This window comes from Oncorhynchus masou, chromosome 33, assembly GCF_036934945.1.
Source record: "Oncorhynchus masou masou isolate Uvic2021 chromosome 33, UVic_Omas_1.1, whole genome shotgun sequence".
Classification (NCBI taxonomy): domain Eukaryota; kingdom Metazoa; phylum Chordata; class Actinopteri; order Salmoniformes; family Salmonidae; genus Oncorhynchus; species Oncorhynchus masou.
This window is the reverse complement of record NC_088244.1, coordinates 31,296,142-31,310,738: the sequence shown is the minus strand read 5'-3', so window position 1 is coordinate 31,310,738 and position 14,597 is coordinate 31,296,142. Positions and strand designations below refer to the sequence as shown.

Sequence of the window (14,597 nt, the reverse complement as noted above, 5' to 3'; positions counted from 1 at the left end):
GTGACAGTAAGTAGACAGGTTAGGCTGGGAGGTGACAGTAAGTAGACAGGTTAGGCTGGGAGGTGACAGTATGTAGACAGGTTAGGCTGGGCTGGGAGGTGACAGTAAGTAGACAGGTTAGGCTGGGAGGTGACAGTATGTAGACAGGTTAGGCTGGGAGGTGACAGTAAGTAGACAGGTTAGGCTGGGCTGGGAGGTGACAGTAAGTAGACAGGTTAGGCTGGGCTGGGAGGTGACAGTAAGTAGACTGGGTTAGACAGTTTAGGCTGGGTTGGGAGGTGACAGTAAGTAGACAGGAAACTGGGCTGGGAGGTGACAGTAAGTAGACAGGTTAGGCTGGGCTGGGAGGTGACAGTAGGTAGACAGGTTAGGCTGGGCTGGGAGGCGACAGTAAGTAGACAGGTTAGGCTGGGAGGTGACAGTAAGTAGACAGGTTAGGCTGGGCTGGGAGATGACAGTAAGTAGACAGGTTAGGCTGGGAGGTGACAGTAAGTAGACTGGGTTAGACAGGTTAGGCTGGGCTGGGAGATGACAGTAAGTAGACAGGTTAGGCTGGGAGGTGACAGTAGGTAGACAGGTTAGGCTGGGCTGGGAGGTGACAGTAAGTAGACAGGTTAGGCTGGGAGGTGACAGTAAGTAGACAGGTTAGGCTGGGCTGGGAGGTGACAGTAAGGAGACTGGTTAGGCTGGGAGGTGACAGTATGTAGACAGGTTAGGCTGGGAGGTGATAGGAAGTAGGCAGGTTAGGCTGGGCTGGGAGGTGACAGTAAGTAGACAGGTTAGGCTGGGCTGGGAGGTGACAGGAAGTAGACAGGTTAGGCTGGGAGATGACAGTAAGTAGACAGATTAGGCTGGGCTGGGAGGTGACAGTAAGTAGACAGGTTAGGCTGGGCTGGGAGGTGACAGTAAGTAGACTGGGTAAGACAGGTTAGGCTGGGTTGGGAGGTGACAGTAAGTAGACAGGTTAAGCTGGGCTGGGAGGTGACAGGAAGTAGACTGGGTAAGACAGGTTAGGCTGGGAGGTGACAGTAAGTAGACAGGTTAGGCTGGGAGGTGACAGTATGTAGACAGGTTAGGCTGGGCTGGGAGGTGACAGTAAGTAGACAGGTTAGGCTGGGAGGTGACAGTAGGTAGACAGGTTAGGCTGGGCTGGGAGGTGACAGTAAGTAGACTGGTTAGGCTGGGAGGTGACAGTATGTAGACAGGTTAGGCTGGGCTGGGAGGTGACAGTAAGTAGACAGGTTAGGCTGGGCTGGGAGGTGACAGTATGTAGACAGGTTAGGCTGGGCTGGGAGGTGACAGTAAGTAGACAGGTTAGGCTGGGAGGTGACAGTAAGTAGACTGGGTTAGACAGGTTAGGCTGGGTTGGGAGGTGACAGTAAGTAGACAGGTTAGGCTGGGCTGGGAGGTGACAGTAAGTAGACAGGTTAGGCTGGGCTGGGAGGTGACAGTAAGGAGACTGGTTAGGCTGGGAGGTGACAGTATGTAGACAGGTTAGGCTGGGCTGGGAGGTGACAGTAAGTAGACAGGTTAGGCTGGGAGGTGACAGTAAGTAGACTGGTTAGGCTGGGAGGTGACAGTATGTAGACAGGTTAGGCTGGGCTGGGAGATGACAGTAAGTAGACAGGTTAGGCTGGGAGGTGACAGTAAGTAGACAGGTTAGGCTGGGCTGGGAGGTGACAGTAAGTAGACAGGTTAGGCTGGGAGGTGACAGTAAGTAGACAGGTTAGGCTGGGCTGGGAGGTGACAGGAAGTAGACTGGGTTAGACAGGTTAGGCTGGGTTGGGAGGTGACAGTAAGTAGACAGATTAGGCTGGGCTGGGAGGTGACAGGAAGTAGACTGGGTAAGACAGGTTAGGCTGGGTTGGGAGGTGACAGTAAGTAGACAGGTTAAGCTGGGCTGGGAGGTGACAGGAAGTAGACTGGGTAAGACAGGTTAGGCTGGGCAGGGAGGTGACAGCAGTAGACAGGTTAGTCTGGGCTGGGAGGTGACAGCAGTAGATAGGTTAGGCTTGGCTGGGAGGTGACAGTAAGTAGACTGGGTTAGACAGGTTAGGCTGGGTTGGGAGGTGACAGTAAGTAGACAGGTTAGGCTGGGCTGGGAGGTGACAGTAAGTAGACAGGTTAGGCTGGGCTGGGAGGTGACAGTAAGTAGACTGGGTTAGACAGGTTAGGCTGGGCTGGGAGGTGACAGCAGTAGACAGGTTAGGCTGGGCTGGGAGGTGACAGTAAGTAAAATGGGTTAGACAGGTTAGGCTGGGAGGTGACAGCAGTAGACTGGGTTTAGACAGGTTAGGCTGGGAGGTGACAGCAGTAGACTGGGTTTAGACAGGTTAGGCTGGGCTGGGAGGTGACAGCAGTAGACTGGGTTAGACAGGTTAGGCTGGGAGGTGACAGCAGTAGACTGGGTTTAGACAGGTTAGGCTGGGAGGTGACAGCAGTAGACTGGGTTTAGACAGGTTAGGCTGGGCTGGGCGGTGACAGCAGTAGACTGGGTTAGACAGGTTAGGCTGGGCTGGGCGGTGACAGCAGTAGACTGGGTTAGACAGGTTAGCCTGGGCTGGGCGGAGACAGCAGTAGACTGGGTTAGACAGGTTAGGCTGGGAGGTGACAGCAGTAGACTGGGTTTAGACAGGTTAGGCTGGGCTGGGAGGTGACAGCAGTAGACTGGGTTAGACAGATTAGGCTGGGAGGTGACAGCAGTAGACTGGGTTAGACAGGTTAGGCTGGGAGGTGACAGCAGTAGACTGGGTTTAGACAGGTTAGGCTGGGCTGGGAGGTGACAGCAGTAGACTGGGTTAGACAGGTTAGGCTGGGAGGTGACAGCAGTAGACTGGGTTAGACAGGTTAGGCTGGGAGGTGACAGCAGTAGACTGGGTTTAGACAGGTTAGGCTGGGCTGGGAGGTGACAGTAAGTAGACAGGTTAGGCTGGGCTGGGAGGTGACAGTAAGTAGACTGGGTTAGACAGGTTAGGCTGGGCTGGGAGGTGACAGCAGTAGACAGGTTAGGCTGGGCTGGGAGGTGACAGTAAGTAGACTGGGTTAGACAGGTTAGGCTGGGCTGGGAGGTGACAGCAGTAGACAGGTTAGGCTGGGCTGGGAGGTGACAGTAAGTAAACTGGGTTAGACAGGTTAGGCTGGGCTGTGAGGTGACAGCAGTAGACTGGGTTTAGACAGGTTAGGCTGGGCTGGGAGGTGACAGCAGTAGACTGGGTTAGACAGGTTAGGCTGGGAGGTGACAGCAGTAGACTGGGTTAGACAGGTTAGGCTGGGCTGGGCGGTGACAGCAGTAGACTGGGTTAGACAGGTTAGGCTGGGCTGGGCGGTGACAGCAGTAGACTGGGTTAGACAGGTTAGGCTGGGCTGGGCGGTGACAGCAGTAGACTGGGTTAGACAGGTTAGCCTGGGCTGGGCGGAGACAGCAGTAGACTGGGTTAGACAGGTTAGGCTGGGAGGTGACAGCAGTAGACTGGGTTTAGACAGGTTAGGCTGGGCTGGGAGGTGACAGCAGTAGACTGGGTTAGACAGATTAGGCTGGGAGGTGACAGCAGTAGACTGGGTTAGACAGGTTAGGCTGGGAGGTGACAGCAGTAGACTGGGTTAGACAGGTTAGGCTGGGAGGTGACAGCAGTAGACTGGGTTAGACAGATTAGGCTGGGAGGTGACAGCAGTAGACTGGGTTAGACAGATTAGGCTGGGAGGTGACAGCAGTAGACTGGGTTAGACAGGTTAGGCTGGGAGGTGACAGCAGTAGACTGGGTTAGACAGGTTAGGCTGGGCTGGGCGGTGACAGCAGTAGACTGGGTTAGACAGGTTAGGCTGGGAGGTGACAGCAGTAGACTGGGTTTAGACAGGTTAGGCTGGGCTGTGACAGCAGTAGACTGGGTTAGACAGGTTAGGCTGGGCTGGGCGGTGACAGCAGTAGACTGGGTTTAGACAGGTTAGGCTGGGCTGGGAGGTGACAGCAGTAGACTGGGTTAGACAGGTTAGGCTGGGAGGTGACAGCAGTAGACTGGGTTTAGACAGGTTAGGCTGGGCTGGGAGATGACAGTAAGTAGACTGGGTTTAGACAGGTTAGGCTGGGCTGGGAGGTGACAGCAGTAGACTGGGTTAGACAGGTTAGGCTGGGAGGTGACAGCAGTAGACTGGGTTAGACAGGTTAGGCTGGGCGGTGACAGCAGTAGACTGGGTTAGACAGGTTAGGCTGGGAGGTGACAGCAGTAGACTGGGTTTAGACAGGTTAGGCTGGGCTGTGACAGCAGTAGACTGGGTTAGACAGGTTAGGCTGGGCTGGGCGGTGACAGCAGTAGACTGGGTTTAGACAGGTTAGGCTGGGCTGGGAGGTGACAGCAGTAGACTGGGTTAGACAGGTTAGGCTGGGAGGTGACAGCAGTAGACTGGGTTTAGACAGGTTAGGCTGGGCTGGGCGGTGACAGCAGTAGACTGGGTTAGACAGGTTAGGCTGGGCGGTGACAGCAGTAGACTGGGTTTAGACAGGTTAGGCTGGGCTGGGAGATGACAGCAGTAGACTGGGTTTAGACAGGTTAGGCTGGGGGGTGACAGCAGTAGACTGGGTTTAGACAGGTTAGGCTGGGCTGGGAGGTGACAGCAGTAGACTGGGTTTAGACAGGTTAGGCTGGGAGGTGACAGCAGTAGACTGGGTTAGACAGGTTAGGCTGGGAGGTGACAGCAGTAGACTGGGTTAGACAGGTTAGGCTGGGCTGGGAGGTGACAGCAGTAGACTGGGTTTAGACAGGTTAGGCTGGGAGGTGACAGCAGTAGACTGGGTTTAGACAGGTTAGGCTGGGAGGTGACAGCAGTAGACTGGGTTTAGACAGGTTAGGCTGGGAGGTGACAGCAGTAGACTGGGTTTAGACAGGTTAGGCTGGGAGGTGACAGCAGTAGACTGGGTTAGACAGGTTAGGCTGGGAGATGACAGCAGTAGACTGGGTTTAGACAGGTTAGGCTGGGAGGTGACAGCAGTAGACTGGGTTAGACAGGTTAGGCTGGGCTGGGAGGTGACAGCAGTAGACTGGGTTTAGACAGGTTAGGCTGGGAGGTGACAGCAGTAGACTGGGTTTAGACAGGTTAGGCTGGGAGGTGACAGCAGTAGACTGGGTTTAGACAGGTTAGGCTGGGCTGGGAGGTGTGTGTAACTCTGTTGTTCCCTCTGTTTCTGTTGGGCAACGGTAGACTGATGGACCAGGTAGTCTCAGGACTCTGGGGAACCGGTAAGCTAACAGCTAACCCACTCTCTGCTACCTCTCTCCTTCTCCTTTTTATCTATCTCTCTCAATCCATCGCTATACATTTTATCTTGCCTTAATTCTTGCCCTTTGCGCTCTCCCTTCTCTACATCTTTCTCTCTCTATATCCTTTTCTCTTGATATTTAAATATACACCACATTCTCCTCATACCACAGTTTAAGGTTTTTGTTTTCCTGTGCCTCTCCCTCTGAGTATGTTGGTGTCCATTCTGTTTCTGCCCCTGCAGCTGTGTCTGTGTGACTCTCCTGGTCGTCGGTTCTCCCTCTCCTGGTCCTGTGCTGCTGTAATCTCAGAATGAGAGGTGCATGATTCAGGGTGATCAAATCAGACAAAATCTTGCACTATCATTCTCACTGGCAGGGGGCAGTCATGGACCACTTTACCCAGTCCTGTTGTGCTCATTGCTTATCGAAAGGAGGGGAACATGTTTGATCATGTGATAATAATTATGTAATGTTTACACCTGTATCAATACAATCAATGTGATCTGTTTCTGTACAATTCAACAATGGAATGCTATTTCCTTTTAAAAGCAAATCATAAAAGCCCCATTTGTTTTGATATTATCAATACTCTTATGTTCCAATTTTAAAATGTGTCTTTGATGCAGGTGTATCGTTACATTTGCCTGTGACTGTTGGCAATGAAGGGCCTGATTCAATCAGATCTGCATAGCTGATGTTTTGACGGTGTTTGAGGTGGAGCTGTCAAATCCACAACGGCTCCCGGCATTGTACCTAAAGCGAACATTGCCATTGGCTGCACGGAGTCACATCAGCAAAAGCCCCATGCAGCCTTGTTTACACATTTGAACACTGGAATGTGAGATGTAATCTACACCTCGATTAGGCTGACAGTAAGAAGATAGGTTAGGCTGGGCTGGGAAATCATTTAATTTCATGATTTTCAATTTGAGCGTCATTACTTCTATATGGCCTGTACTTTGTCATTCGGAACTTCTAACGGGAGTGGGACGGGTATGACTGCCTGAAAATGATCACAAGAGAAGCTTCTCCCTGATTTGACAGCTTCAACGTAGTTACACCTACATTACGACACCGCCAAAACATCAGCTATCAGCTGTTGGCTATCGCCGGGTAAAGCTTCAACCGATTGAATCTAAGCCTGTGAAGTGGATGAGAATTATAATGAATGTCCAACCTCCATGATTATCATAGCAATGGCAGCCAATTGTTCAACATCAGTAATAAGAAGCTGGTGAGTTGGAGCTGCTGTTGTGTGTCTGGTGTGGTTCAACCAGGTGTGTGGCTGCCCAGCTGATGTGTGTGTCCCTCTCTCCTCTCCTAGGAAGCAGAAGCAGTGGATCCAACCCCAGCGCAGGGACAGGGAAGGGCCCTGATCAAAACTCCTCCCCACAAGTGAAGGGTCACAGGTCCACATGCAGTGAAACTGAGCCAAAGGGGATCCGAGGAGCGAGGCGCCCTTGCGATAAGTCCGCCAGTCAGCAGAGTCATCACAGTCATCACAGCAGCCATGCCCACTCAAGTCACAGCCACGCCCGCTCTGGTTTCAGCCATGCTCAGTCTCACAGGAGTCACTGTCAATCACAGAACAGCCACACCCACAGCCACACATCCTTCATCTACAAACACGCCCCTTTCACCAAGCCTGGGCCCGGCTCGTGTGGCCACAGCGAGCGAAGCCACGCCTCCTCTTACGGCCCCCCCGGCCTGCCCCCCTCATACTGCCTGTCCCGGCTGGCCTCTAAGACCTCCGTCAGCAGCAGCACCCCTCCCGGGGCTCCCCCGGTGCGGGGGCTAGGAGCCGTCCCCCCTGAGCTCACGGCTAGCCGCCAGTCCTTCCAGCACGCTATGGGCAATCCCTGCGAGTTCTTTGTTGACATCATGTGACAGACAGGACAGTGCCTTTTAAAAACTTGCTGAGCACAAACAAGCCCCCCGTCCTACCGCTCGTCCCTCCCACCTCACCTTCTCTTCTTTACCCCATTTGCTACTGACTATTCCTGAGTTGGGAATGTAGACGCTGGTCCCCTCCGTCCCCATGCTGTCAACAACGGCCCCTCGGATGTCGGAGCAGGGGAGGACAGGAGACAAGAGCACAACAGAACTGAAGAGAGTCCTGCCATCACAAAAACACACAGAGCCTCAGTGTCTGATCAGAACCCCCAGCCAGCTCTTTTGTATTGACGTGACGTGAACAGTTTGTGAAATTGATGTGAGTGGTGTTCAATGTGGTGATCCTTGTGAGCTGCCACAGACAGTCCAGTCCCGAGAGCATGTAGTTACTCTATGTGGAGAACAAGCACCTGCTGTTTGTTGAACCAGACGTCCAAGCCAACTGACTGGGTCTGGATCTCAATCCCCCAGACCCACCCGGACACAGAGCTCTGGAAGAGGGAAGCCTCACTGGAGGCTCTGGACTATGAGTCAGCCTCCTAGAATGTCGCCCTTTACACAAACTTCTACTATTTGGCCAATCATACCAAAACTCCTGCTCTAACTGACTGACCTGCTATCCGGTCTGCAGGGGGACCGTGACATATTCGAACTAGTCAAAGCCAGCCTCAGCCTATTTCACAGCCCTTGTATTTGTCAAACTAAGGGAGGCACTGTAACCAGTTGTTAGTTGAAACTATAGGCGGCTTATCTGCATGACTATCTCAACTGCTTTAAAAGGAATAGACATATTCATTTTGTTAGATATTTGAAATTTGGGGGTTGGGCCTCTCGCCAAAGGTCTAAAGGAAGAATCCATACACTGGAGAATGTTTGTTGTTATTTACGTGATCATGATGTTGCATTGACGGTCAGTGTCATACGTTGTCTCGCTCTATGGCTGACTCATACGTAGACACTCAGTCAGACATCGTTTCCCTCTGTGACTCAGTGGCCAGGATTTGACCACTGTCCTAGCTGTGCTTTGTCCAATGCATCATTATTATTGCAGTCAATGGAGTCCTGACCACAACAGACTTATGTTGTGAACAGATTAGATTTTTAACTGTTTCCACATACACTATACATACAAAGTATGTGGACACCCCTTCAAATTTGTGGATTCAGCTATTTCAGCCACACCCGTTCCTGGCAGGTGTATAAAATCGAGCACACAGCCATGCAATCTTTATAGACAAACGTTGGCAGTAGAACGGCCTTACTGAAGAGCTCAGTGACTTTCAACATGGCACCTTCATAGGATGCCACCTTTCCAACAAGTCAGTGCGTCTGTCCTCGGTTGCAACACTGACTACCAAGTTCCTAACTGCCACTGGAAGCAACATCAGCACCATAACTGTTCGTCAGGAGTTTCATGAAATGGGTTTCTATGGCCGAGCAGCCGCACACAATCCTAAGATCACCATGCGCAATGCCAAGTGTCAGCTGGAGTGGTGTAGAGCTCGCCGCCATTGGACTCTGGAGCAGTGGAAATGTGTTCTCTGGAGTGATGAATCACGCTTCACCATCTGGCAGTCCGACAGACAAATCTGGGTTTGGCGGATGCCAGGAAAACACTATCTGCCCGAATGCATAGTGCCAACTGTAAAGTTTGGTGGAGGAGGAATAATGGTCTGGGGCTGTTTTTCATGGTTCGGGCTAGGCCCCTTAGTTCCAGTGAAGGGAAATCTTAACGCTACAGCATACTATGTCATTATAAACGATTCTGTGCTTCCAACTTTGTGGCAACAGTTTGGGGAAGGCCCTTTCCTGTTTCAGCATGAAAATGTCCCCGTGCACAAAGTGAGGTCCATACAGAAATTGTCGAGATCAGTGTGGAAGAACTTGACTGGCCTGCACAGAGCCCTGACCTCAACCCCATCGAAAACCTTTGGGATGAATTGGAACGCCGACTGCAAGCCAGGCGTAATCTCCCAACATCAGTGCCCGACCTCACTAATGCTCGTGGCTGAATGGAAGCAAGTCCCTGCAGCAATGTTCTAACATCTAGTGGAAAGCCTTCCCAGAAGAGTGGAGGCTGTTATAGCAGAAAAGGGGGGACCAACTGCATATTAATGCCCATGATTTTGGATTGAGATGTTCGACGAGCAGGTGTCCACACTTTTGGTCATGTAGTGTAGCTGCAAACAGAGTTGCAAACAGTGGCCGTCCACCACAGATCTACTACCTAAAACAGATCTGATTGTCATCAGTTAAAGTCAACAGGGTCTCTTAAAAGTGTTGACTGAAACAGAGATCAGAGTGATAACCAATGCTTCTCACAGTGAGGTGTGCAGTTCTGTACAGTGTAGGTATTTTTCTGTGATATCACCAGATCATTTTTGATGAAATTCCAGCCCTTGATTTGAAACTCCTTCTTGTGAAGGTTGGTTAATTGGTTAAGCTGTGTTTAAGGCCTAAGATCAAGCTTTAACCTGGCGATAGCTGTGCAGCCAATGGCAATGTCCAATGTAGGTATAATGCCAGGAGCCACCTGTGGATTTGACAAGTCTAACGCAGTTCCACTTCCAACAAACGCTATGCGGATGATGGCTGAAGCAGATCTGATTACAGATTCTGCCATAGAAATGTAAAGGTAGTTTTCGATTGAGCCGACATATGCAATGTTTACCATGAATGTAGTCTCCGCAAACGTGGGAACATTGCCTTGAAAGTCCGCAATGCCTATAACCTGCAATCGAATTGAATCCCGGCCCAAGTCTATCGACAACACAGAAACGGTGTGATGCATAAGACCTTTCTGTCGCAACACTCTGATCATTATTTGAGCACTTTCTCCATTCTCTCTCTTGCTCTCTCTTCTCTGGCCCTTTGGTATGAAACACTGTTTGCAATCAAAGCTTTGTCTTTCATTTTATTTCTTTACAAAAACAGGAATAAATTGTACATAGAAATGTATTATATATAAGAATAAAAAATATATATGTACAAAGATTTTGTCTGAATTTCTTAAAAAACGACAACGACAACATTGTGAACCGTGCAATTGTTTGGTTGTGGATTTGTTTTTTTTTGCAGAAACCAGTAAAAAGGTTGGTTTGACAACTTTTAACTGTATTAAATGACGGTAAGTGCTGTACATATCTAAATGGAAGCCAATATCCATATTAGTTGCATTTACTATATTTAACCAGCAGTAAGAGCCCATACGCATAGGCCTACACTATACACTGTGTTTCGATAATGTGGTGTTATTTCTGTCAAGGAAGGGTGGAGTAAGTTCTGTAACGTCTTATTTTATTGTCCTTGCCTTCAAAGCCCTGATGAAGTGATCTGCTTTGATGTTAAATCTACCCGCCTCTGAGTGGAACTTACTGGTACAAAACACTGCTGTACTTTCCCTGTGGGCTGATGGTCTGAGGCTGAGGGAGGCTAACACCAGCCCAGAGCAGACCCCGCTCTGACGCCATGAGACCCTGCTGAAATGCTATCTGTCACAGTCACATGAGTGGGAGGATGTGGTGTTTCTAACAGGAAGTGATGTGTCTGCTTGTGGCTCAAGAGGCGACCCCAGATGCAGAGGCGTAGCTTCTACTGTAGACTCACGAGAGCAAGTTTCTCCAGGGCTACAGATCAGAACACGCAGTGACTAATATGGCTGTGTTGCACAGCTGGTGGAATCTATTGTGAGAGATGTGGAGTGACTCAGTATGACCCTGTTCGGTGCAAATATCTAAACCCACTATATAAAAAGGCTTTGTTATCTGTGAATAACTACTCCAAACCGCCTAAGCCCATACACTGACTATGAGCAGCTCTTATTTGGTCTACCATACAGTGTTTCAATTTCTCTTTTACAAGCTGTAGTGTTAGGGGTGTACACTACGGCTTTCTGTCTGTGTACGCAAGTGTTGTCTAGAGTGGGAGACGTGGGTGTTTGCTATTGACGTAAGGTTTTTAGGCAGATGAGGTGTTGACATTTGATGTCATGACCTTACATCCTACGCCCCTGTGTGTAGGACGAAGTGGGGGGTGTGAAAGGTAGAAAGAAGATCAAAGACAGATACTTAGAAGCAACACACAAAGGTGCAAATAGTTTACCCCAACAGTTTAACCAGGTTACCCAATGGGATCTAACAATGTCATTGTTTGAGAGTAAGTAATTCCAAAGGATGGGATCTAACAAGATACCTATTGTTAGAGCTCACCCTTCGAAGGTACATACACAAATAGATAGGGAAGTGGTGAGAAAAATGTAGCAAATGAAAATAAATAGACAGTGACAGGAGAAAAGAAACCTAGAATGGCATTACAATGTCTCCACAGCTGTAATGCTATCCCCAAACCCAACCCTAACCCTAGCTTCATGTCCACATCACAGTTCAACCCCAACCCGAGCCATAACCCTAGCCATAACCCTAGCTTCATGTCCACACCCCGGCTCAACCCCAACCCTAACCTCAACCCCAGCTTCATGTCCACATCACGGTTCAACCCCAACCCTAGCCATAACCCTAACCTCAACCCTAGCTTCATGTCCACACCCCGGCTCAACCCCAACCCTAACCTCAACCCCAGCTTCATGTCCACATCACGGTTCAACCCCAACCCTAGCCATAACCCTAACCTCATCCCTAGCTTCATGTCCACATCACGGCTCAACCCCAACCCTAACCTCAACCCTAGCTTCATGTCCACACCCCGGTTCAACCCCAACCCTAACCTCAACCCTAGCTTCATGTCCACATCACGGTTCAACCCCAACCATAACCCTTAGCTTCATGTCCACATCACGGCTCAACCCGAACCCTAACCTCAACCCTAGCTTCATGTCCACATCACGGTTCAACCCCAACCCTAACCATAACCCTTAGCTTCATGTCCACATCACGGCTCAACCCCAACCCTAACCTCAACCCTAGCTTCATGTCCACATCACGGTTCAATCCCAACCCTAACCATAACCCTTAGCTTCATGTCCACATCACGGCTCAACCCCAACCTCAACCCTAGCTTCATGTCCACATCACGGCTCAACCCCAACCCTAACCTCAACCCTAGCTTCATTTCCACATCACGGTTCAACCCCAACCCTAACCATAACCCTAACCTCAACCCTAGCTTCATTTCCACATCACGGTTCAACCCCAACCCTAGCCATATCCCTAGCTTCATGTCTACACCCCGGCTCAACCCCAACCCTAACCATAACCCTAACCTCAACCCTAGCTTCATTTCCACATCACGGTTCAACCCCAACCCTAGCCATATCCCTAGCTTCATGTCCACATCACGGTTCAACCCCAACCCTAGCCACAACCCTAACCTCGACCCTAGCTTCATGTCCACACGCCAGTTCAACCCCAACCCTAGCCATATCCCTAGCTTCATGTCCACATCACGGTTCAACCCCAACCCTAGCCATAACCCTAGCTTCATGTCCACACCCCGGCTCAACCCCAACCCTAACCTCAACCCCAGCTTCATGTCCACATCACGGTTCAACCCCAACCCTAGCCATAACCCTAACCTCAACCCTAGCTTCATGTCCACACCCCGGCTCAACCCCAACCCTAACCTCAACCCCAGCTTCATGTCCACATCACGGTTCAACCCCAACCCTAGCCATAACCCTAACCTCATCCCTAGCTTCATGTCCACATCACGGCTCAACCCCAACCCTAACCTCAACCCTAGCTTCATGTCCACACCCCGGTTCAACCCCAACCCTAACCTCAACCCTAGCTTCATGTCCACATCACGGTTCAACCCCAACCCTAACCATAACCCTTAGCTTCATGTCCACATCACGGCTCAACCCGAACCCTAACCTCAACCCTAGCTTCATGTCCACATCACGGTTCAACCCCAACCCTAACCATAACCCTTAGCTTCATGTCCACATCACGGCTCAACCCCAACCCTAACCTCAACCCTAGCTTCATGTCCACATCACGGTTCAATCCCAACCCTAACCATAACCCTTAGCTTCATGTCCACATCACGGCTCAACCCCAACCTCAACCCTAGCTTCATGTCCACATCACGGCTCAACCCCAACCCTAACCTCAACCCTAGCTTCATTTCCACATCACGGTTCAACCCCAACCCTAACCTCAACCCTAGCTTCATTTCCACATCACGGTTCAACCCCAACCCTAACCATAACCCTAACCTCAACCCTAGCTTCATTTCCACATCACGGTTCAACCCCAACCCTAGCCATATCCCTAGCTTCATGTCTACACCCCGGCTCAACCCCAACCCTAACCATAACCCTAACCTCAACCCTAGCTTCATTTCCACATCACGGTTCAACCCCAACCCTAGCCATATCCCTAGCTTCATGTCCACATCACGGTTCAACCCCAACCCTAGCCACAACCCTAACCTCGACCCTAGCTTCATGTCCACACGCCAGTTCAACCCCAACCCTAGCCATATCCCTAGCTTCATGTCCACATCACGGTTCAACCCCAACCCTAGCCATAACCCTAGCTTCATGTCCACACCCCGGCTCAACCCCAACCCTAACCTCAACCCCAGCTTCATGTCCACATCACGGTTCAACCCCAACCCTAGCCATAACCCTAACCTCAACCCTAGCTTCATGTCCACACCCCGGCTCAACCCCAACCCTAACCTCAACCCCAGCTTCATGTCCACATCACGGTTCAACCCCAACCCTAGCCATAACCCTAACCTCATCCCTAGCTTCATGTCCACATCACGGCTCAACCCCAACCCTAACCTCAACCCTAGCTTCATGTCCACACCCCGGTTCAACCCCAACCCTAACCTCAACCCTAGCTTCATGTCCACATCACGGTTCAACCCCAACCCTAACCATAACCCTTAGCTTCATGTCCACATCACGGCTCAACCCGAACCCTAACCTCAACCCTAGCTTCATGTCCACATCACGGTTCAACCCCAACCCTAACCATAACCCTTAGCTTCATGTCCACATCACGGCTCAACCCCAACCCTAACCTCAACCCTAGCTTCATGTCCACATCACGGTTCAATCCCAACCCTAACCATAACCCTTAGCTTCATGTCCACATCACGGCTCAACCCCAACCTCAACCCTAGCTTCATGTCCACATCACGGCTCAACCCCAACCCTAACCTCAACCCTAGCTTCATTTCCACATCACGGTTCAACCCCAACCCTAACCTCAACCCTAGCTTCATTTCCACATCACGGTTCAACCCCAACCCTAACCATAACCCTAACCTCAACCCTAGCTTCATTTCCACATCACGGTTCAACCCCAACCCTAGCCATATCCCTAGCTTCATGTCTACACCCCGGCTCAACCCCAACCCTAACCATAACCCTAACCTCAACCCTAGCTTCATTTCCACATCACGGTTCAACCCTAGCTTCATGTCCACATCACGGTTCAACCCCAACCCTAGCCACAACCCTAACCTCAACCCTAGCTT

General features: G+C 50.7%; 1 protein-coding gene across 3 annotated transcripts in view; it reads left to right on the top strand.

Moving 5' to 3' along the window:
• dvl1a (dishevelled segment polarity protein 1a) overlaps positions 1-10,137 on the top strand; it is a 61,259-nt gene extending 51,122 nt beyond the window's left edge. Inside the window, exons 15-16 of one of the 3 annotated variants that reach the window (XM_064957202.1) lie at positions 5,194-5,231; positions 6,577-6,664. In XM_064957202.1, coding sequence (XP_064813274.1) covers positions 5,194-5,198 — 5 coding nt within the window. In that variant the 3' untranslated portion in view covers positions 5,199-5,231; positions 6,577-6,664. Of the gene's footprint in view, positions 1-5,193; positions 5,232-5,494; positions 5,554-6,576 lie in introns of those variants that run through there. The other 2 variants (XM_064957203.1, XM_064957201.1) reach the window with 2 other exon arrangements.
• Positions 10,138-14,597: the final 4,460 nt, after the last annotated feature.